This window comes from Lepidothrix coronata, unplaced genomic scaffold (assembly GCF_001604755.1).
Source record: "Lepidothrix coronata isolate B3197 unplaced genomic scaffold, Lepidothrix_coronata-1.0 Scaffold30, whole genome shotgun sequence".
NCBI lineage: Eukaryota > Metazoa > Chordata > Aves > Passeriformes > Pipridae > Lepidothrix > Lepidothrix coronata.
The window spans coordinates 5,785,071-5,809,037 of record NW_016690210.1 but is presented as its reverse complement, the minus strand read 5'-3'; the positions used below and the strand labels follow the sequence as shown (position 1 = coordinate 5,809,037).

At 36.5% G+C, this 23,967-nt stretch overlaps 1 protein-coding gene across 1 annotated transcript in view; it reads right to left on the bottom strand.

Moving 5' to 3' along the window:
* The window catches only part of RPGR (retinitis pigmentosa GTPase regulator), a 50,557-nt gene that overhangs the window by 16,589 nt on the left and 10,001 nt on the right, over nucleotides 1-23,967 (bottom strand). The window contains exons 7-15 of the mRNA XM_017810876.1: nucleotides 23,163-23,312; nucleotides 17,069-17,227; nucleotides 9,174-9,329; nucleotides 8,514-8,638; nucleotides 7,264-7,446; nucleotides 6,221-6,386; nucleotides 4,897-5,003; nucleotides 3,087-3,152; nucleotides 406-2,070 (exon numbers count right to left, since the gene is read on the bottom strand). Coding sequence (XP_017666365.1) covers nucleotides 406-2,070; nucleotides 3,087-3,152; nucleotides 4,897-5,003; nucleotides 6,221-6,386; nucleotides 7,264-7,446; nucleotides 8,514-8,638; nucleotides 9,174-9,329; nucleotides 17,069-17,227; nucleotides 23,163-23,312 — 2,777 coding nt within the window. The remainder of the gene's footprint in view (nucleotides 1-405; nucleotides 2,071-3,086; nucleotides 3,153-4,896; nucleotides 5,004-6,220; nucleotides 6,387-7,263; nucleotides 7,447-8,513; nucleotides 8,639-9,173; nucleotides 9,330-17,068; nucleotides 17,228-23,162; nucleotides 23,313-23,967) is intronic.

Sequence of the window (23,967 nt, the reverse complement as noted above, 5' to 3'; positions counted from 1 at the left end):
CACTGCCTCTTCTCCCTCTTCTTCTTCCACTGCCTCTTCTCCCTCTTCTTCCTCATCTCCCTCTTCTTCTTCCACTGCCTCTTCTCCCTCTTCTTCCTCATCTCCCTCTTCTTCTTCCACTGCCTCTTCTCCCTCATCTTCTCCAACTCCCTCTTCTTTTTCCTCCCCCACTCCCTCATCTTCTTCTATCCCTTCTTCCTCTTCTTCATTTCCCCCCTCTTCTTCCTTTTCATCTTCTCCACCCTCCTCCCCTTCTGCTTCTAGCCCTGTTCCTTCTTTTTTCTCATTTTTTCTTTCCTCTTCAACTTCATCCTCCCCTTCTTCACCTTCTTCCACTTCATCCTCCTCCCCTTCTGCTTCTGCCTCTGTTCCTTCTTTCTCCTCATCTTTTCTTTCCTGTTCCACTTCATCATCCCCCTCTCCCTCTTCTCCTTCTTCCACTCCATCCTCCTCCACCTTCTTAGTCCTCATATCTTCTTCTTCTTCCTGTTCTTCTTCAGATACATCGTCTTCCTTCCCTGCCAATGGTTCTCTTAATTCCTTCTCTTCACCTTCTTTGTCTTTTTCTTTCTCCCTTTCTTCATTTTCTTCTTCATCTTCCTTCTCATCTTCTCCTTCCTCTTCTGCCTCTGTCTCTTTTTCTTCCTCCCCCTCTCTATGTTCACCTCCTTCCTCACTCTCATTTCTTCCCTCACTTTTAACCTGTTCCTCCTTTTCTTTTTCAGTGCCTTCCTCTTTTGCATACTTCTCCATATCCTCCTTTTCTCCCTCACTCAGCATTTCTTCTTCCTTCATCAACCTGCCTTGCTCATCTCCCTGATCTTTTCCATCTTCCTGATTAACCTCTTCAATCTCCTCTGCACCCTCATTCTCACTGTCTTTCTCAGCCTGTGACTCCTCTCCTTCATGTTCTTCCTCATTATCTTTTTCCTCCTCATCTTTATCTTTTTCCTCCTCATCTTTATCTTTTTCTACTGAAACTTCATCTCTACCTTTCTCATACTCACTGTCTTCTTCCTCCCCTAGTTTACCTTCACTGTCAATTGTTTCATCTAATTTTTCTTTTTCACTTTCACCCTTTTCACTGCCTTCACCCTCCTGCTCTTGATCAGAATCCTCCCCATTCTTAATTTCTAATTGCCCATCTTCATCAGATTTAGCATCAGAGTTTGTTTCTTCCTCATTCTGGCTTTTTAAATCAGTCTCTTCTACACATTCTTTCTCATTGTTTCTAATTTGCATCTCCTCAATCTCACTGTCTTCTTTTTCTAAGTCCAAATCTTCCACGTTTTCTACTGTTCTCCTTGCCCTCTGGATGTCTCTGCCTTCATTGTAGTCCTCTTCTTTTTTCCTACGCTTAAGCACATACTTTTCAAGATCGTAACTACTTTCCTCAGTTGAAGATGATGACATAGTTACAGATATTTTAAACCCTATCTTCTCTGTCTTCTCTGCACTACTTTCTTCTCCTTTGACGTGCGTTCTTTCACACTTCTCAGATTTTTCAGTAACATCCTTTATTTTGTTTTGACTTTTTATTGCTTCTTGACTTTCTTGCTTTTGAACGAGATTGTATTTTTCTACAACTAAGGAATCATCAGTCTGGGGATGATCCCTGGATGCAGAAGGAAGTACCTCTATTTTAAGTGATTGCTTAGATTTAACGGCTTTTGATTTTTTATTGGAAGAATTTGGTTTTTCAGACAGAATTTGATTTTCAGTTGGAAGATTATAAGTTACATCCTCTCTGAAAAATTCAGGATTTTCCACATATTCTTCTTGCCTTTTCACTAATCTGCTTTTGTCCCTAGCCATTTGTTGAACACCCCTCTTCAAAGTACTAACACTTTGTGTATGCTCAGGTTTAGCTTTTGTTGGGTTTTTTTTGGCCACAGACTTCCCTACAAAGGCACTACTCTTTTCTAAATCTTGTCCTGGTGACTCTGAAAGTGAGGACTGTTTTTGTAAAGAGCCAGAGTCTAATTCTGAGACCTCCTTTGTGAAATCAGAATCCTTGTTTTTCAGCCCACCCTTACCATCTCTTTTCAGTTTCACATTTTTATTGTTCTTCTATTCCACACGAGAAGCAGAAAATTAAAAAGAAAGAAAAAAAAAGCATTAAAGACAAATGACAGCAAAAGAAAAAGGTTAGAAAAGCATCTGAACAAGAAAAGAAACAATTTGTGAGAAGGGATTAAAAGATAGCATAAAAAGTAGAATATTTCACATGAAATGAATTCACCAGTGCATATATGAGAAGAACATAACATTCTGTTAATGATTAATGTGCTACTACACCTTTCTCACTAACCCAGCACTGCAAGGGAATGCAGGAAGGACTGTGCATCCAGTACCACATCCCATGGGCCAGAGCAGATGCAATGCATGAGGTTGTTGCAAACAGAAGGAAATAAGCACAGTTCTCTTACACCTTCCTCCACCTCCCCCCTGGAAAAATCTTCTGATGCACTCACTGCTATGCTCTTTCTAAGAAGTTTGAAAATCTGTTGCCTTTCTGCTTTAAATTTTACACTTATTTAACAAATTTTTCAGAATAATTTTTAAAATCTACAATAAAATGATAAAGAAATATAACAAAATGCCAAAAAGCTAGGATCACTTTAGCAGTGAAATAAGAAGGTAATACAAAGTATTCTAGCTTCATGATTAAAACCAGTAATTTTGCTCCTTTAAATATAATCTATGGTGAATACCTGTCAGTAAAGTTTTTACTTACACTATGTCCCAAAAGTCAATTGAAATCTTTTAGTACCAACAAACCAGCAGAAATGTATGTATGTGAAATGTGTATATGATAGTCTCTTGCTCCTTAAACTGGTGAAACATTATATACTCTCATCTCAAACCCCACTGGATATGAGGAGTTCTATGTGCCTGCACAAATTCTGACTTCTTAGAATTTCATCTTAGAATTGGATATTCAGAAAATTTGCAAGAGGAGGCCTATAAAATTTGCCTAATTTTTTTTTGCCTTGCAAAAACAATGAAGTACTAGGATAACACAAGAATTTCAGATTTTTTTGAACATCAGTACAAGTATACATGTATATAATTAGTTACAGTACCTTCTGTTTCTGGAGTGGTGATAATTCTATGGACCAGTCACTGGGATTCAATTTCATTGCATGTGTCTGCAAAAAATAAGATCTTTATTAAAAAAATTAACTAACAGGGAAAGCAGCATCAAATCCCAGTTCTACTAAACAGAGCTATTTCATGAACATTTTAATATTATTGCACTTAGGTTGAGACAAATCTGTATGATCATTAAACTCTCCTATTTCACTTCCACTTCCTCATTTACTGCTTATAAAGAGAGTAGTAACCTAGATGGTTACAGACCTAGATGGTTACAGACCTAGATGGTCTGTAGACTGAAAGCCCTTTCTTACAGTCCACAAGCACATTTGAGATCCACCTTCCATCCACCACAAAGTTGAGGCTACAAATATGACACCTGATCATCACAACCTCCAACTCAACACCTAGTTTGATACCACAGCCTTGAAAGAATATGTTCAAAGAAACATTACACAGCAGAAATTTTCCTTGGAATCTCTCTTCTACATAAAGCAAAAACCCAAAAGGCAAGGCAATGTAGAATATTACTAGGTTGGCATGTGTAGTGAGATTTTGGTCATCCTTTCCCATATATTCCAAATGACCAGATAATGTTCTTTGCTGCTGTTTGTTAACTGCTTATGGCTTAATCACCATATTATTTTTCAACACAGTTCTGGTTTCAGACTTCCAAAAATTCATATCATCAATATGACATTAAAGGTTTTCCTCCACCTGTCACACTCGTCAATAAGATATGTTGCCACAGCCTAGAAAGATTGAGGCAACTATGCTGTATCAGGTTATTTGCATTTAGATTCAAGAAGAGCAATCATTTTATTTTGTATTTTGACAAGTTTGCCTGATGGGCTTTTTTTAAATTTACTGTTTCGTTCTGACAAATGTTTTAAAATTGATTCACGATAAGTACAAAACCTAAAAGGAGAAGGAAGTCTAGCTCATAAAGTGTGCAATAGGTAAATAAGGCCATGCTGTGCATTGTATCTGAAAACATTTTTTTTCTTGTAAATCGAGTTTTATAACTGTGAAATAAATGGTATGTACAAACAGACTGTTAAATTATTAAGTACTTTTAAGTACAAGCAAATAATAATTCCTGTAAAATGTGCAATCCCTCCAGCATAACTGACAACATATTCAGAGCTGAATCCACAGAGAGTTTCCATTCCATCAAAGGCTAAAAAAAAGACAAAACCCAACTCTCTTTCTAGTGCACTGCATTAAGGCCTGGACATGTCCTTTCTGCTGAGCAAACAAAATTGTTTTGAAAAAGTGTAGAAGTGATAAGGTGAACATGATTTTAAATAAAAGAAGTATGTAGGATCAAGCTTGAGGATCACCAAATAATCAAAATGTCTGCATTTCGGTCTTCTCTTTAACATGCTCCACCTGTACTAAACCTCTTCTGGAAACAGGAAAAGATAGCTCTTCTGCTTCATTTCCTGAAATTCTCTCTTGGAAATCATTAAGAAAATCAAGTTCAGATACCATGTGGTATCCAGCATGCTTTTCCTTTTCTTTCTGATTGCCAGAGCTAAAGTGTGGGGAGGGGGCTGCATCACTTGGACTGCTTTAATCTCATCCTACAACATTACTTGGGAAATTATAACATATTTCAGCACTGGATAATGATGATATGAAATGCATGCCCATTTTACTTTCAGTACTTCGTGTCACAGGACATTCTGGGCTAGTCAGAAGTTCTATACTAGGACCTGAAACATGATTTAGCTTCTTTGTCTTCCTCTGCATAAAAAATGATTGAATTATAGATTCATTATTGGAATATATTACCATATTTAGGATGTCAGTTGTATCTCCAAGGTTTCTGTCAGTACTGTCATCATCTGAATCTTCTTCTGCAGAGGTTTCACCAGGTTTACCCTTTTGATGATCATTTTCTACAATAGGGGGAAATAAATAAATAAACAAATTCCATAGGAAGAAGCAATATATAGCAAACAAAACACCCCACTCTTATAAAATAGAGAGTATTTCTAATTTTCTGACATAGAACTGAAGTACTGAGATTCCTCATTCCCCCATCCTAAGACACAGAAGAAACACTTCCATCCCTTTTCATCAGTATTAACATTAGAGGTTAATACTGAGACCAGCAATCAGTGCACTGTAGATCTCTGACCATTTCTGCAGGCTTTCAAAGCATAAATATTACATGGGAGATAGATTCTTTTGGATAATCTTTTTAATAACTGTGTAACAATTAGACCAAATTAGCTGCAGTCATGTTATGCACATTGCACATTACCCATGCAATGGATGGAGAGACAGTGAGTTTAACTCCAACGCAGCATCATAAAAATGTTCCTATGTCATCTTCAGGTCCACCTCAAGTCCATCAGGTATAAGACTATTCCATACAGCACAAAACCTGAGGTTGCAGGCCTAGGAAGACTCTAAAGGCAATTCAAATTTCACAGCATTGCTTTCCTAGAATGAGAAATGCTAATGGACATGCTGGCTGCTTTACAAATAATCATCTTAATTTTAACTGAATTAATTACTTTCAAATGAGATTTGACTGTCCAATAAATCTGGGCTAACCTTTACAGAAAGCACTGCATTCTGCACTCTTCAGCACTGCTTCTCCAAGGAAATCACACATGCCCAGGAACACAGATAAGTGCAGATCTGCTCTAGAGAATCTGTGCCAAAGTCCAGTGCTGTATCAGTATTATGGTTATCCAGGCTTTTGCATTAGCTAGAATATTATAAATCCTTATTATCTTAGCTAATAGAGAATTTTGCATTTCCAAGTAAAGAAGAAAGGTCCTGTAAGAATTAGTAGACCTCTTCTCTTATCCAAGTTCTCTTATAGACCTTACTGTCTCTACTATTGTTCCTAACCACAGGTGCAATTCAGAAGTTGTTTTTTCTTTCACTCAAGCCTCCCCTGAATCTTTAAGCATGGTTTCCAAACATGAACACTGTGAGGTGATTTCTTGTCTGCATTTCTCAGCTTTCTGTATGCTGCCAGACACTCTTGAGGTAAGACAACTTAAACTCCCTTTCATATTCAAACTGAGCATCATTTATGAATGATGAGAGCTAAACCATACTTATCAGAAAACAGCAGCAAGATGTGGGGACACTTCACCTTTTTCACTGTCTCCATCTGCCACAGATTCAGCTTTAGGAAGACTTGTTGCAGAAAAACTGAATGGGGTAGTGTTGCTTGTCACAGGCAATGAAGATTTTAAGAAGCTTTCTCCCAGTGGAGGCAGAGTTCGTGCCATTCGAATAAACTGTTCTGGTGACCTTTCCTTTAGAAGATCAAAAAAATATACTGAGAATAAGGGTAGAAGAACAAAATGTAAGCAATTTCTCATATTTAATAGTAGTATTTTCTTTTAGTCTATGATACTATGCTGAACTTTTATACAAAGCAGAAAAAAATATCTTCAATATTTTAATTATTTATAGTCCTAAAAAGTGGACATAGAAGGAATTTTTTAGATTGTTTGTACACCATAATTTCAAGCAGTCTTAAAATATAGACAAAGGTCAAAAAGAACTTCTATTTAAGATTTCTATTTAAAATGAAAAACTACTCTCTCAAATAACACTGAGATATTTAACCCACAACATCAAAACATTTTTATGAAATAAATGCAGGTTTTGGTAGAGTTAGTTTTCAGAGAGGTAAGTAAAATAATCCAACTCATCATGCTACTTAAAGAAATCACATGGAATGTCTAGTGGAGATAAAGGTGAAAAAAGTACTATTTTAGGTAGCTACAGGATTTAGGGATATTTTAAGCTGATTGTGAAATGTTCTCCTTATTTATTTTATAAATTATGAACTTGTTTAATATATTCAAGGACTCAGAGGGAACAACAAAATAGTCAGGTTCTCGGCACCATTTAAAAATATAAGATATTTTTAAAATTCAACAGAAGAGGTTCTCTATTTTGCAAACCCAATTTGAACTTTTTTCCCAGAAATAAACAAGGAAAATCTGACCAATACCTCTTTTCTTCCTGCATCAGCTTTTGGGATCAGAGTAAATATTAATTTTTTTTCTTTTTATACATTAAACTTAAACACTTATCTGCTGGGTATATGCTGTGATTTTTAGCTTTAAAAGTGATTTGGTTTCCTAAAAGAAGTATGGCAGCTCTAAAGAGCTCTGGATTTACCCTCTCCCGACGTCGCATTCGTGCTGCTGACAGTTGTAAGGTGTCTGCCAGTACAAAGTCCCCGCTCATTTTAGGGATAGTAGCAGTCAAAGGATTCTCATATAAATCTTCTAAGGGTATTTCTTCAGATCCTTTAGGTCTTGGAGCAGCAAAAACCAGCATGTGACAACCACCACAAGCAACCTACAGCTCAAACAAGTGTCTGATTATTTCAAGTATCAATAGAAGGATGGCATTTTCTGATAATCATCTCAAGGGGTTTGAATTATAAAAAAAATGTAATAAAGGTAAGACTACCAAATTGCTTCAAATTTTGCTCCTAATTACATCAGCAAAATAAAAGTACTTAATTATGTTTATTAATGATTAGTGATCTATCTTCACTTCTTCTTAGCTAAATACACTTGTATTGAACAGAACAACAGACAGACACTTCCACTGATTTTCGAGAGATTTGAGCTAATTATTTTGATACACGTCAAATGTGGTCAATACTGATAGTTTCAGTTACATAAATCTAGTTGTTTTATCACAAAATCCACAAAATGTAAAGCAAATCATAATCTCTCCAATATACGCAGCATTATTACATAAAGATCAGAGGTTTCACTTTTTAAAAAGTTTAAAAACTTCACTTCTGATTAGACTTCCTTAAACTCTATTTCCAGTAAAGAAACAGAAGATAAACAGACTTTAGTGTCAAATTTTGCTCAATCCTGAGTTATGTTAGCATTGTTTAAGCTGACAATTCTGTGACATTTACTTCTTCTGCACCTCAAAAAATAGACAAAAACAATTCCCTTAAAATGAAAGAGTATTCCTGCTTTCTCATCCCATTTGGATTCTAAAAAGCAAAACCTCAAATATTCTCAAATATTTAAAAACATCGCACTGTACAAAAATTGCCACAATTGAAAAGGTAACACTCTGGTGTTTTCAGAAAAGATATCAATTTCCCCCTATTCCAACAATCTAAGAGTAATAAATATTTCATTTTATAGGCTACCACAGCTCTATAGACCAAATCACTATAGCACAAGACTACTGAATAAAACCCTAAAAAAGAGTCTATATGTGTAGTTCAAACCAAAGAAATTCTAAACAGGTAAGCATATATAATTTCCTTTTTCTTTCAATTTATGTTGTCAATTAAATATTAAAGAAATAAATAATTCTATAATAAGATTTCAATTCTCATTAATAATGTGTTTCATAAAAAGGTGTCTGAGAAGCAAGAACAAAAGTTTTACCAAAAGCACTGTGAACTTCAAGAAATTATAACACAGAGTGGGATCAAACAGGTTTGTAAAACTCTCTTCTCCAAAGCCCAGCTTGCCATGTCGTCCATCTCCAAAAGTGAACATGAGGCCATTCTCTGTATGTGGAAAAAAGGATGTTAAAACCAAGATTCAATACAAAACCAGGACAGAACCATTGCAAACAAAATAACAGGCCATGAAAGTAAGAAATATTTTTCTTCCAAAACCAAAACACGAACAATTATTTTTAGAACTTCAGCAGATGAATATGATTTTTAAAAATATGCATATTTTCAGACAAAGGACTGTTTGAGATGCAAGTTAGTCTAGACAATCTGTAAAAAAAAAACCCAAAACCACTCTAACAAAATAATAAGATTTAAACTGTATAGAAAAACAAAGGTTTCTAAACAAGAATATTTGTTAAAGCAAGGCATGCTTATAAGGCTATAATTCCCCAGGAGATACAGGGCACAGAGTCATGCATGGCACGGATATGAATCAGGAATTCCTATCAAATCTGGCTTCCTCACTGGCTCAGAACCAGTACATTTGCATGTGTCTTCTGCCGTTGCTCATTTTGTAACAGAAGCTTTTCCAGTACAATAGCGAGTTGCTGGAAGTTCATTTCAGATTTCTGCACTGACGTACCTGCTATTACAGCAGTGTGATTTTCCCCACATGCAACGTTACGTATTTTATGCTTCTTCAAGTGTTTCACAGACTTCGGCACTGAAGATTCAAAAACAAAAGTACCATGGCCCAGCTGCCCATATTGTCCAAGTCCAAAAGTATAGACATCTGTCTCTGAAATTGTACAGGCAAAGTTAATAAAAACCCATGCTAATATATATGTATATATTTATATAGTAAATGGCTTTCTATCAGCCAAATGGAAGGCAACTGACATCAGCATCAAAAGAGCAATGTTTAATCAATTAAAAAAATGCACTAGCCCTAATCAATTACATTTAGCAATTAATAACAACATATAACAAAATAAAGAAAACCAGGAAATATTTAGACAAAATTTTGAATGGTTCAATATGCAATATGTTTTCTAACATAACTGCAAAATAACCCACTGATCACAGGTACATGAGGTACCAGTTAAAAAAAAAATAATGAAATTTACATACTGCAATCAATTCAAGACCACAATATTTACATATTCATGCATTTTCAAGTGCAATAGTCTCATCTTAATTTCTCTTTACCTTCATTTACCTTGTATGATCCTAAATTTCATAGACAAGACCTCTTTAAACCAATACTAATTTGTATGTAAGAAGAGACTGGAACAGAAGAGGTTCTAGTATTCTGTTCAGCTACCAAATCAGCCCTGCACTAAACACAGGGAAGACTATAATTGTGTTATCTTGTGACAGAATAATCATCTTTCCACATTTATATTTTGTCTGTTTAATGGTCTGTCTGTGCCAGGAAAAAGAATAAAAGCTTCTCCAAAGCAATAAAGATTCTTGGTGTGTCCATCCTTGGCACTCCATCACAACAGGGGAAGACTGTGAAGCTTGGAAATCTTGATGAGGTCATACTTGAAAAGAGAAGGTTTTTTTGAAAAACGGGAGTTTTTCCTGGAATTTTATTCCCTGCTCCTTTTGCATGTAGGCAACAAAGGAAAAGCTAGAGAACTATTATTTAAAGTACTTGAAAAATTATTAAGAAAACCTGGGAAAGACTGGGAAGGACAACAAATATTCTATGTTAAGTAAAAAGAACTTGGGAGCAAAAGATATTGTTACGTCATTGTTCTGCATTTGGTGCAGAACATGCCCAGTTTGGCTGTAGAGATGCCATCAAATTAAAAATGCCACCATTTTCAAAGGCAAGAGAGGAATGTGTGGAACACCAATCAACAGAGGATCTTTGCTTTCTGAGCACTTCTTTGTGGCCACTGGAACAGCAAAATAACTTCAAGTGCCACAAAAGTAACTTACACTGTGCAATCCAATTCTCACAGCAGCCACAAACTGGAGAAATACGAAAAACTAATCATGTTACCATTCCCTTAAACTAATCTTTCACTGCTGTCAGGGAAAGAGAAAGCAGAGAACAGACCAGGTTACAAATCACTACCATAGTACCCTTATACTAAACTTTCCGATTTTAAAAGAACCTTGATGAAATAGTGTAACACTACATATGGAAATGTTCTTTCTAGGAAAGGCTTTGCCCTTTCTATTCCTTTAAAACTTTGCCATATTAAGATGTCATGAATTCCCACTGTAAAAAAACCCCAACGATTTCACTTTTTTTCCAGACTGTAGATGAAAGATATTGAGTAAACCTCTTTTTTTTTCTTTCTTTTTTTTTTTTTTTAACTAAATGTAATGATAAAGCTCCCTCTGCTGGAGATGCTAGTGCAAGAAAGCAACACCTTCTCAGGAGCTTTAGAAAGTAAAACAAGAAATTTCCTGAAACATTTAGACTTTCTGCACCAGAATCAAAAAACTACTCCTAAAAGACAGGAGCTTTTTCTAAGCAAACCAAAGTCTCATCTTCATTTCAGCAAATTATTTTCTCAGGATGGCTGATTCCATAAATTCTGCTTAGAAGTATTGCATTTGTCTTAACTTTTCTTTGGAAACTGGCAGGTCTTGTAATTTCCAAATTATATGGCTTTATCTGATTAACATAGTTACTTTCAGTGAAGTTAAAGGGGTTTTTTCGCAATATCTTTAATTCTAGCATGAAACATGCAATGTCTTCTGCATTTGTGTCTAGTGGAAGAGATTCTCAAATGTGAAAGTGCAGGAAATATTTTCTTTTCTCTCTTTCTCTGATAATGAGGAGAAAGGGGTGATTCCAAGCCAGGTTGGAGCGCTTTTATAAGAACAATTTCTTCTGCTGCTCTTACAGATCAGAGGCATCCAAACGTTGCTCCTCCTAAACTTGCTTCTTAGTCAATTAACAGGGCACAGGAAGAGAAAAACCTTGCACCTTTCTTAAGCAATTCACTGCTCTGGCACAGCAGTGAGGCCAAACATCAGTAATAACCTCATTTAGCAGAAATGAGGTATTTCCTCCAAACTGTCCTTAAAAATATGTGGAAAGAGAAGTGTATGGCAAAGCAACCTCACACACTTAGTGATAAAATGACAGTGTTGAATTTCACCATTCTGAATTTGGATTTGTAAATAAATTTGCCTACAGCATGAATCCCAAAGGGATTCGTATTAACTTCTCTTTACAGTCCTCAGTCCCAGTAACAAAATGTAATAGAGCGAAAGGGCAGATTTCATTCCCCCTTCATTTTCTCTCTTCAGTCCCCTCCTGCACTGTGCTGCACACCTGGTTATGTGGTGACCATGCCCAGCTCAGCGTGTCAGGTTTTGGGGGGTTTTTGCTGATACAGTTTCCTGTGGAACAGTCAAGGCAGCACCAGAGTGGTATAAGGGAAGAGGATGGACATATGTCCACAGGAGAATGAGAGATGCCTCCAGGGCATCTCGGAATCACAAGGAAGGCTCAGACACAGAAACACCACCCAGCAGCAGGAAGACAGCACGAGTCCTGTCTCTGCCTTGAGGAAGGAACTGCTGTCTATTTGCTTAACTTCCAAGTTTGCAGGCATATTTTGTAATCTCTGTGATCATTGGCACTATCAATAAAATAGTCCTAGGCAAAAATCTATATAGCTTTCATAATTTTTTTTTAAACATGCCATTTGCTTAAAGAACTGTGTGAGCTCTTAGAGTGTTTTTAAGAATTATGTATTCCCTGCTATGTATTTAAGGCTATAGACAATGTTTGAAAACCCACAGAACTAAAACAGAGCAGAGAGGTACGCTTATATCATAGAATCACGGAATCATGGAATCACAGAATGGCCTGGGTTGGAAGGGACCTTAAATATCACCTAGTTTTAACCCTCCCTGCCAGAGGCAGGGATACTTTCCACCAGACTAGGTTGTCCCAAGCCCCATCCAGCCTGGCCTTGAACACTTCCAGGGATGGGGCATCCACAATTTCTCTGGGCAACTTGTTCCAGTGCCTCACCACCCTTATAGTGAAGAATTTCTTCCTCAGAACTAATATAAATGTACTCTCTTTCAGTTTGAAGCCATTCCCCCTTGTCCTGTCACTACATGCTCTTATAAATAGTCCCTCTCTATCGTTCCTGTGGGCTCCATTCAGGCACTGGAAGGCTGCAATTAGATCATCACAAAGCCTTCTCTTTTCCAGGCTGAACAACCCCACTTCTCTCAGCCTTGCCTCACAGGAGAGGTGATCCATTCCTCTGATCATCTTGATGGCCTCTCCACACAGATTAATTTCCAAACATTATTATTATTATCACTACTATAACTATTATGTCAATGGGCTATTCACTCTTACAGTAGCTTTATTTTTAAACACCTTATAATGAAAAACGTTACTGCAAAAAATCATCTATCAACACAATACTCAGTGTTACCAGAGCTAGTAATTAGATTTGGGGATTTCAGTATAAATAATATACAGACTTAAGAATGGTCTGAAAAATCTAGATAATCCTATGTGGTTTGAACAGTGGGTTCTTTCAGGAAAAGGTAGAGCTTTTTCATCCTTTTTATCCTCTTTCAAATGGGTGTCACGGCTTTCTTTCTAAAAGACCTTGAGACAGAAGATGAAAAATCCAACATTTTACATACTAATGCACTAATGTGCTGTATTGTTGTGTCAAACATTCTATTCTCAAAGGACTACTTCACTTTTTCCTTTGAAGAACTATCTTTGCTTTCCCTCCTTTCAGAGAATGAAAGGAGGTAATATATCCTTCTATAGACAAGATTATTCCCAGAGGATCTGTCGCCATCCGAAAAAAACTGGAAGATATTAAGGCCACTCCAAATCATCTGTTTCTTCTTCTCCAATGTCTAGGTTCACATTTATTATTATCCTGTTAAAACATTTTACTGAAAAAGTACACAAATTGTGATTGCTGCTCTCTCACATTTCTTTTGAGAGTGATGACAGCAACAGCTTTCATTTTCAGCAGGAAGCAGCTGCAAGCATTGGGGTAGTGGGTGCATTTATTTCAGTCTCTGAGAGAACCCCTGTGGGATGAGGATATGATCTTCTTGGACTGGCTGACTGACTGCCATGAAATGCATAGGTTTGTGCTGCCTCAGGGAGAGAAAGCTTTTGCATGTTAGAATTTTTAACTGCAGTTCTGTTGCTTCTCTAGAACAACTGCAAATATTAAAGGCAGAAGGAACACTAAGGCTTGTAAAGAAGATAGCTTTCAATGCCATATTCAATATTTCTGAAATTTATCTTTAAAAAGTTGGGTTTTTTTCCAAATAATTGCTCTCAACAATTTAATTCTTGCTGTCTGGGAAAAATAATTGAGGTTCCTATTTTGGAATTTCAGAGGGAAAAAAAAAGGAATTATTTTAATATGTACTTTCTACCACTTACTCTGATTCTTGTTGGAGAGATTCCAAACAGTAGATTCATTTAATAACCCAGATAACAGTGGTTCTTACCATACAAAATTGCCAATAGTGTAGATAAGTCATAAAAAAGAAATCAAATGAAGTGCTTTGGAATAGACTAATTACACATAAGAGTCAGGAAGAAACTTGCCTTGTAGTCTGTAAGATAACTGGATTATGATTTCTTCTAATTTGATAAACCCTAAGTAGAAATGATGGCAAGAAATGAACCAAGACGTGCAACAGCATCTCCACGTGACACTTCCTCCCATCCTTTTGCAATGTTAAATGAGATAGAGGAAGCTGAGGAATATTCAAAAATTAGACACTCACTTCTTATTTTTTTAGAGTGAAATGCCACATCCTTAAAAACTGGAAAGACCCTGAAAAGATGAGAACCACATCAGTATTGTGTTATGTTGTATTCCTAAAACCAAGCAGCACCTATTTTCATGGCAGATGACACATAAAGTTAAGAATTTCTTCAAAATTGTACTGATTTCTTAACTATGAAAATGAGCTTAAAACAGGTATAAGTGCTTCTGCTCCTCTTTAAAGATATATCATCAGAATTCTCAATTTGTAGTCACACCACTTTATCTCAAGGAGTGATTCAAGTGATTCAATTCAGGAGTGATTTCAAGTTAAGTTTCTGGTGCTAAAACTATAATCTATGTATGTCACACTCACTTTCAAAATTATTATTGTCAATACCTATCCTTTTTCACATTTTTTTCCCAAATTTTGCTTTGAGACAGAAAAATTTCTGTATGTTAACACTGCTGATGAAGTATTTTTCACTCGAGACAGTATTTCCACTATCCTCTACTCTTTCACTCAGTGTCTTAGGCAGAAGTTCACAGCTGTAACCTATTTAATAACAGCTGAATCACATTAAAAAACCAACTATCTGACTTTTCACTCTTATCACAACTACTATTAATCTTTAGGAAATGTATTTTGCTGGAGGTTACAGTTTTCCTCTTTCGGTGACTCAACTAGATCTTCTGGCACTCAACACTTTGATCATCAACTGACGGCTAAGCACTGAATTTCTTATTTGCCTTCTACAACAAAATCTATTTCCATAAGCAACTAAACCTTACATACTAAAACACTGACTTACATTATTATGTATTAATATGAAAATACCTTACTGTGGTATGTTCTTCTAATGCTTTTGTTTTTTTGGCATTTATATTTTGCCTCTTTGTTCTAGCTCTGGTACAGATTTCACTGTAATGATGATGGCATCCAGGTCTTCAACTTTCTACTAAATCTCTGTAACAGTTGTTTGTTATGATGAATTTTTATCACATGAAATATCATTAGAATGAAATATCTATTGTTTGAACTCAGATTTATGGTTAAAAAACAATCAGTAATGATAATCAAATTCTTTTTGCAGAACTTCACTTTATAACACATAAAATAGTGCTATGATTTACATATTTGTTGGTCTCCAATTTATGGTAATTCTTTTGCTAATAATGATAATCTGATTTTATGTAAAGAAATTTATTTTATGACACAGAATACTGCCAGGGTAAGACTGCATGTTGGTGAAAGATGAGAGACAAAGTCATTGAAATGTAGACATCTATTTGCATTATTTCCTGGATTGGCGACTGCTATTTCCTCTTCATGGTTTTCCCAAAGGAATTTTATCCTACTCAGAATCTTCAGCTTGAATCATTACACACAGCCTTTCCCAGCATTTCACTTCCACCCTTACTCTCTCCAATGGCTTACAGTACAATACCACATTATATTACTTGCAATCTCCCTCAGTTAGATTTTCAGTTTATATTTTAGAAATTTTAGTTACATAATCTTAAAGGTGTGTCACAAGATTGACAGGAGAATATGTAGACTTTTCAGAATGCAGATTTAGGGACTGATAACTATACATCCAACTAGTTTTTATAGCTTTTGTATTTTGGTAGGAGAACAATTACAGGCTATACAGCCTTACAGATATTATATTCATTACAAGCCAAAGCTGATATTTTTCAAACCATCTGTGGGCAAAGTAAAACTTACCTTTCCTGCTTCTCTTCCACTACAGTTCAGGATAGAACTTGTGAAAATAAAGAGCCAGCAATGCTTTGCACATATCTCTTGGAAAAGCTGAGTCACTGCTGGCAGACAACTATTTAACAGTTCAGTAACATACACCATCTTCCAAGTACTATATATGTGGCCCTGTGAACTATTATGTAACAGTTGTATTTGCTGATTTTCATAACTTGTGCAATATGTCAAATGTCTGTATCTATACTAGTTTTATATGTGTGCTAAAGATTCTTCTGAAAGGCACAGGAAAAATCCGTATCACAACAAGAGATATTTAATTCACTTAGGCATCCAGTACTTAGTGAAGCTACTTGAAAAGTGACTTCCTAAATACTTTACTAAATTTCAAGGTAATTTCAATTTACTACAGAATGGAACCTTTCATCCAAAATTTCCCCCCTCACTGCAATACCACTTTCAAGTTACTTAGAGGAAAAAAGCATTAATCATCTGTGTTGCACTAGGAGGTGCTGGCTTATTACAATTCCAGTAAGAAAGGCTCTCAGATTAGGTAAAGTTCACTTAAAATGCTATTTATTGGAGCTAAGACTATTAAAAAAAAACCAAAAAACAAAAAACCCCCAAAAAACCAACCAAACAACCAAACAAAAAACAAACAAACAAACAAAAAAAACCAAAAAAAACAACCAACCAAACAAAAAAAACCAAGATAGTATCAATAACCTTCTATCCCTTCAGATGCTGGGAATCCCAAGCTGTGTGGAACTGAACAGGTTTGCACAGCATGCTGTGCAAATCTCATCCCTGGAAAGTTACTCCTTTTGGTCATTTGAGCTCTTATAGGATTTTCTTATAAGTAAAACAACTCTATACATAATTTATGCTGTCATAAAAAGGACATTTACATGGCAACTTGCTTGATAAAGGCAAGGGCACACAAGTGGTGTCACCAGTGGTATCAACCAGGATCCCATTTACATCTAATTTCAGTGGGAAGCAAATTTTTTAAAGTAAATTAAATTTAAGACTAAGTTATAGGGATGAAAAAAAGCCAGTTAAATTACATACCTGTCAGCACCACTGTGTGCTCTCCACCACAAGCAACCTTATTAACTTTTTCCATAATTCCCAGTACAGGCTGTGGGACTCTATTGTTCTTCAGCTGTTCAGGCAATAATCCCAGTTTACCATTTGCAGGTTCTCCAAAAGTATAGAGCTCACCATCTCCTGTGAAAATATGGAACATGGTATGGTTTCCAGCATACACTCAGAAGCAAGGATGAGTTGTCAAGACTGCTGCAGACACAAATCACTGTCAGAAAAGTCATTACAGGATAGTTGAAAATACTTGTATAATGCCCAAACAGATGGGCAAAGCACTCTGCTTTGATGGGACATGAAGGTGCTAGGTTTTAGCTCCCTCCAAGATCAGAATCACAATATTGAGCCTGCAAGAAATGTAGCCAAGAGAAAACCAAAACCATATACATCCTGCTTCTGAGAGGTTACAATTCCCTCTGTAACCAGTATTTATGTCAACTGAAGTTGCTTGTAAGAATCTGAATTACAACAGAAAATAATTTTGAATGGAAACAAAAAATAATTTTGCATGGAATTTTGATGGAAAATCCATGCTTTCTTCTTGTAAGATATAAAGAAATCACAGTAAATGACACAAAACTGTGTATGGTTTGGACAGTAAGAACTGTATATCCAACCACAGAAATACGGCAGTGGTTCCATAGCAATAACTCCACCAGAATTAAGTTTCAATAACTTGTTTCTAATCTGGACGTATGGGATGATGGTGTTTGTCTTCCCAAGTCACTGTTACCTGTGATGGAGCCCTGCTGTCCCGGAGATGGCTGAACACCTGCCTGCCCATGGGAAGAAGTGAATGAACTCCTTGTTTTGCTTTGCTGGCACACACCGCTATTGTTTTACCTGTTAAACTGTCTTTATCTCAACCCACAAGTGTTTTTTTCACTTTAACTCTTCTGATTCTCTGCCTGATCCTGCTGGTGGGGGGCAGTGAGTGAGAGCATGTGTGGTGCCTAGTTGCTGGAGTTAAACTAGGACAGTGTTTTATATGGTTTCTCTATTTCCCAAGATCACTTCTGTCTCTCACAACAGAAAACATTCTTCAAGTACCGTGGTTCTGGGCCACTAAGGCTGGCAACTGGACTTGGTACCTTTACTGAATGTTCTAACTGCATAGGGAGGCACTCAAGGAATGAGATTAATGTGATCTTACTCAATGTCAAGCTTTCTACAAGGTTTGATGGGACTCAGGCTATTGAATGGTCAGCCACAATCTATTCACAGAGATCCATTCTCTTCAGCAAGGCAATGAAACAGGATAGCAGCTGTATTTCCTAACTCTCATGATCAGAGGTGTTAACTTCATCCTCCCAGTAGTCCTTACTTTTTTCTATCATTCTGACATTTTCTTTCCTGCACACACAAACTAGCCCAATAATATTCTAACACTTGGGTTACCTGCATGTGTCTGTGGAGAAGTACCTTTCACAGAATCACAGAACCATAGAATGGGTAAGGTTGGGAGGGACCACAGTGGGTCATCTGCTCCAACCTCCCTGCTCAAGCAGGGTCATCCCAGAGCACATGGCACAGGATTGTGAGCAGATGGCTCTGAAATATCTCCAGTGAGGGAAACTCCACATCCTCTCTGGGCAACCTGTTCCAGTGCTCGGTCACTGCATAGCAAAGAAGTTCTTCCTCATGTTCAGGTGGAACTTCCTGGGCATCAGTTTCTGCCCATTATCTCTTGTCCTGTTGCTGGGCACCACTGAGCAGAGCCTGGTCCATCCTCTGACACCCCCCCTTTAGCTATTTATAGACATTGATGAGGTCCCCTCTCAGTTGTCTCTTCCTGAGGCTTTCTTACATTCTTCTACAGTTTTTCTCTAGGAGTTGTTTTGCAGTCATTTCAATCTGTCTGTGTTTTTTAAGAATCAGAATGAACTGTGTTTAAGCTTTTCTGTTCAGTTTGATTTCCTGTTTTAATTCTGATCTTTTTTCTTATATCTATGTGCAGAAATACTCTGAACAAGCTGACACTTTGCATTTATTTGCAGCAGCATCAATTTTCTGTTCTAAAACAGCAGCCCAATTAAAAAGAGAAAAAACCAACTGCAATGTGTGGTTTTCTGTAACCAAAGCATTCTGCTGACAAGGAGATTTTATTAGGGATTCTAAGTGAAAACAATGGAAAAAAACCAACAACAAAAAGAACCTGTATTTTTTGGAAGGCGAATATTGTTTTAATACTCTTAGATCAGCCTTATATTTTTAGAAATGAGTTGATAAACCCCCAAAAGCGCTTGGGAGATAACTACTTATGCAGTTCTCTTTGAAGAGACCAGCAGTTCTTTTTAAACACTACTGCACTGAAAAAATTAATCCAATCACAATCTAATTAATAGGATTAGAGATTCAAATGGCCAAGCTTCCATTGACTTCCCAAACTAATCAAGTTTATTACATTTTTTCAACTTAATAATCCAGCTAACAAAGATAAAACCATTTACTAAAGCAATTTTTGAATACATTATGCATCCCTTTAAGGCAAATAGTGGTCTAAAAGCTATGAAGAATAGCAATCAAGAATAAAAAGAATCCAGTCAAACCCAGACAAATTTTGAGTGCAGCATGTGTGCAGTAAACCTGCATGCTAAGGACATGATGTACTGTGTGCAGTACACCTGCATTTTAAGGACATTATGTTCACAACAGAACCTGGTTATTTGATTTTCTTCTCTCATATGAGTCACATTCTCAGGTGTTGAACTTTCCATTATGTGGCACATTTTCTGTATCACTAAACTTTAGGTCCCAGGAGCATGTCAAGGAAATGGGCAAGCAAATGGAAAATGTCTCCCAAAGGCGAATGTGCATCCTGCAGATGAGAGCAGATAGGAGACCTGGCTGGTGGCAAATGAGAACAGTGGACAAAAGAGTTGGATCACTCTATGATTCCTTGAATAAATGAGGAAGAAAAAGAAAAGAAATATTTTTTTCAAAACCAAACTCGTTAAAACCATCTCAGACACTGAAATTCAGAGCACAGAAGTGTTTGTGGGATGAATGCTCTTTAAAACCAGTCCTTAGAAATAATGACAAAATATATTAAGAAAGGAATTCATGGCAACTGCAAAGGTCCCTATGAAAAGACATATTTCCAAAGAGAATTTATCTTGACCTTGATTACGGTAAGAATTCAGGCAGGGGAAACACTAGAAGATATAAGAATATATTCAGCTCCTTTCTGGCTCCACAAATCTAATTCTGCTGTAGACACCAGAGCAGTGGTTTAGATACATTGGCTTTTCCTGCTCTCCATCTCCTCCAGTGGACAAATGAGCTCCACGTGTTTGCCAAGCTTAATGCTTCCTGAAAAACTGTCCCCTCCTGAGTGAGTATGGGCAAAGGCACGTCAAGTAAGGATCTGTGTAAGGGCTCAAAATAGTTGCTACCCTCTTCCAGCTCTTTGTTTCTATGTTGCTTTGTTTGAGACATATCTCAAATACTGGGACCCAGCATCCTAAGTCTGCAAAGAGAAAGGAAACATACTGTGAAGAAGTCCTGAAGAGGGCTGGAAGCACTAAAAACTTGTTTTCAGTGGAAGTCTCTAAAGAAGGCAAAGAAGAGGGAAAGAAAGCGAACAATCGTCTTTCAAACATGAACTCTTTCATAATTTGCATATGGAAATGAGTATAAAATTCTAAATTTCAGAAGTGCTTTTTTATTAAAAATACTCAGAATATATTCTGTTCTTCTATTCTACAACTACTTTGGCACCAGTGGGGTCCACGTGTACATGGTAGAATCCAGGTGGCTGACATATACAGTAGCTGAATTACTGTCTGAAAAGAAAGGCCTTCTAGGAAGCAGAAGTGAGAAAGGTGATAAACCTTTTGGGAACTACTAAATAAGTGACATTGCACTGCACTTAACAGCAGTTAAACGCCCTAAAGACAAAACCCTACTAAAAAATCTTTTTAAAACCACCTGTTTGAAAGAAATAACTATTTTAGTTTATTAAAAAAAAAAATCTGGAATCAGTACTTTACCATTTTTTTTTACTCAATAGTCTCTTATTAATGAACATCCTGCCCTGGAGAGGGCACTCTGTGTCCACACTATGTATTCCAGTATCCACATTAACCACTTTTTAGTTTTAGCTCAGATACACTTGTGATCCTAACAGTTATTACTTAGCTAGTGTACACCTTATGTCTAACATAAACATATTAAGAAAGGGAACCATGTGGTGCCACGCTCATCAGTTCAGCCTGACAGCATCTATTAGGTCTTACATCCTGCAACTATGTTATGTTATTAAACATAATATATTATTTGATGTTTAAAAGTCAAACCATACTAATTGTATGGTATGGAGTAACTGAGAAGGAACACACTGTGTGACTACGGTACACTCAGATTAAATGCACAAAGTTTGTTAAACACTGGATACACACTGACACTACTGCAACAGAAGATCGAACCGGCAAAAGTACTTGGATGTCCAATACTAAATTTTTATGGTAGCTGAAGTATCGGTCAAATAAAACTGTCTGCAAGGGCCTAAAGGAAAGTAATAAAAAAAATTTATACTTTCAGCACAAAAAGGTCATGTGTGTGTCAATAGTTTCAGCGAGATAGACGGAAGCCCAAATCATGTAGGATTTGCAGATATTAAGGATCAAAATTAAGATTTTCCATCTCATATTCAGGCCTGTTTAAGTAGTAACAGGTTCAACAACTGCTCATTTTCACAGGTGATAATCAGTTCATCTTCCTATTAATATTTTGAGAGGCTCAATTTTTCTTAACCAGCTGAAACCCTAGGCCTTTTTTCTCATCCTCTTTCATTAAAAAGTTTCCACTTCCTTAGAGTACTTGGCAGCACACACTGTTCTCTCTTTACTCTTAGATGCTTGTCCTCAACCCTGCCACTAAAGAGAGCTTTTGTGACATCCCACTGCAGTTTCAGAGCTTCAGCTCTTGGCTCTAAGGCAGAGATACACACCTTCTTACCACATCCTTCAAGTAAGCATCTTTTTTTCCCCATGTATTCTGAGTTTCAGAAGCTGTAGATTTCCTAATAGGTGCTGAGCTCCTCATCAGTCCTAGGCACTTAATTCATTTACTGTAATAAAGGATCTGTAATAAAAGTTGCACACTACCAGCAAAACACCTAATTAATATTTGTCCACCATAGCAAGCTCTCATTCTGTTAACAGCATGTTCTCAGAGACCAATATTATATTGTATGTGGAAAAGTAACATTTATCAAGTAACCTGAGAAAGGTATCTGATGGAATAGCTCCTGGGTACCCATTAAAAGCTTTACAATCAAAACTATTGATCCTTTGAAATCTTTAATTACTCTGAGGGGACCAAACTGTAAAGTTTAATAATGTAAATCTATATGGCTGAGAGGACTTCATGGCTGCTCATACATAACAGCATCAATACTGGCTGATAAATTCACCCATGCTGGCATTATTTAAAAAAGAGTGAAATCTTCACTCTGGAAACAAACAGAGAGTTGGGAGAAGAGAATTGGAAAGCAAAAGAGAGGTAGGTTGGTTTGGAGATCAGACAACAGCTCACTGTAGCATGTGCTTCTCCTCATACCATATATTGCCTGTTTAACTGACTCCAAAACTCAAAATTTAAGACATAACATCAAACTTTGACAACAACCTTGCACTGCTAGCACATGAGATTCATTTTTCCTCATAACATAGTAACTCTGTTCAATATTTATATTTCTAAAGAAGAGGGAGACTATTATTTGATCATCACAAAGAAATTAATAATCTCAAGAAAAGTTAGATATTTGAAACAATAGTATTAACCCACAATATATGTCACAACCTTCATGAAAATAAAGTGTGATAAGATACTCATTCTTTCTAATGTAGATACTCATTCTTTCTAATGTACATTTGCACAACAATGTAGAAAATTAACTGCAAGTTTTTCCCCCAATGTGATATAAAACTACATCGATGACTTTCTGTCACACGGCAGTTTTTAACAACTAATTTTAAAAGCAACAAATGACTTTACACAGGCAACAATTTGAAAACTACTGTCCTGTCTCCACCAACCTCTATTCCCATTCCCTTACCTGTTATCAAGGCAGAGTGATAATATCCACAGGATACAGAGGAAACAGGTTTTCCAACATCCACTCGACAAGGGACACTGACACAGGATTCATTGGCCAAGCCAATCTGACCTTCTGAATTATCACCCCACACGAAAAGCTGCCCATCCTCTAAAATGAAGACACAGATAGTTAACAGATTTAAAACAAAAACTAATAAAAAGTTAATCTACCTTCTGAAGAGTGTTTCAGAAAAACTGTGTATGATACTACCAAATGTCATGATCCCAGGGACATTATGTTTAGCACAATGCAACAAAGACTGAAGTAAGAAAGCATCCCTTAAGCCTTTCAAAAGTGACAGAGAACACTTATTCATCAACTGATGTTAAACCATAAACAGCAACAGCAAAAGCACTATGTAAAAAACATTCCTTCAGAAAGAGGAAGATTGTGTAATACAATTCAGTTGCCAGAAGTCAGTATGAAAATATCACAGTGAATTTAAAGCATCTTCTAATTTCTAGGTGCAAGTCACCCCTTTCTTATTCTTCCCACTTACTCATGCCTTATCTTTCAGTTCCCTTCATACCCGATTATATTGTCCAGCTTAATTTTGCTTTCCTTGAACTATCACAATACCTGCTGCAGGTTAACTAAAACCAGCCTCTGTTGACACAAAGATCAATGGCAGCAGTAAAAAAAAAAAAAAAAAAAAAACAAAACCAAAAAAAAGGTAGCAAACAACATGAAAACTCTCTTCTAGAAGACAAACGGTCTTGTCTCTGCATATTTCTTACCGGTGGAAAATAAGTTGTGAATAAAA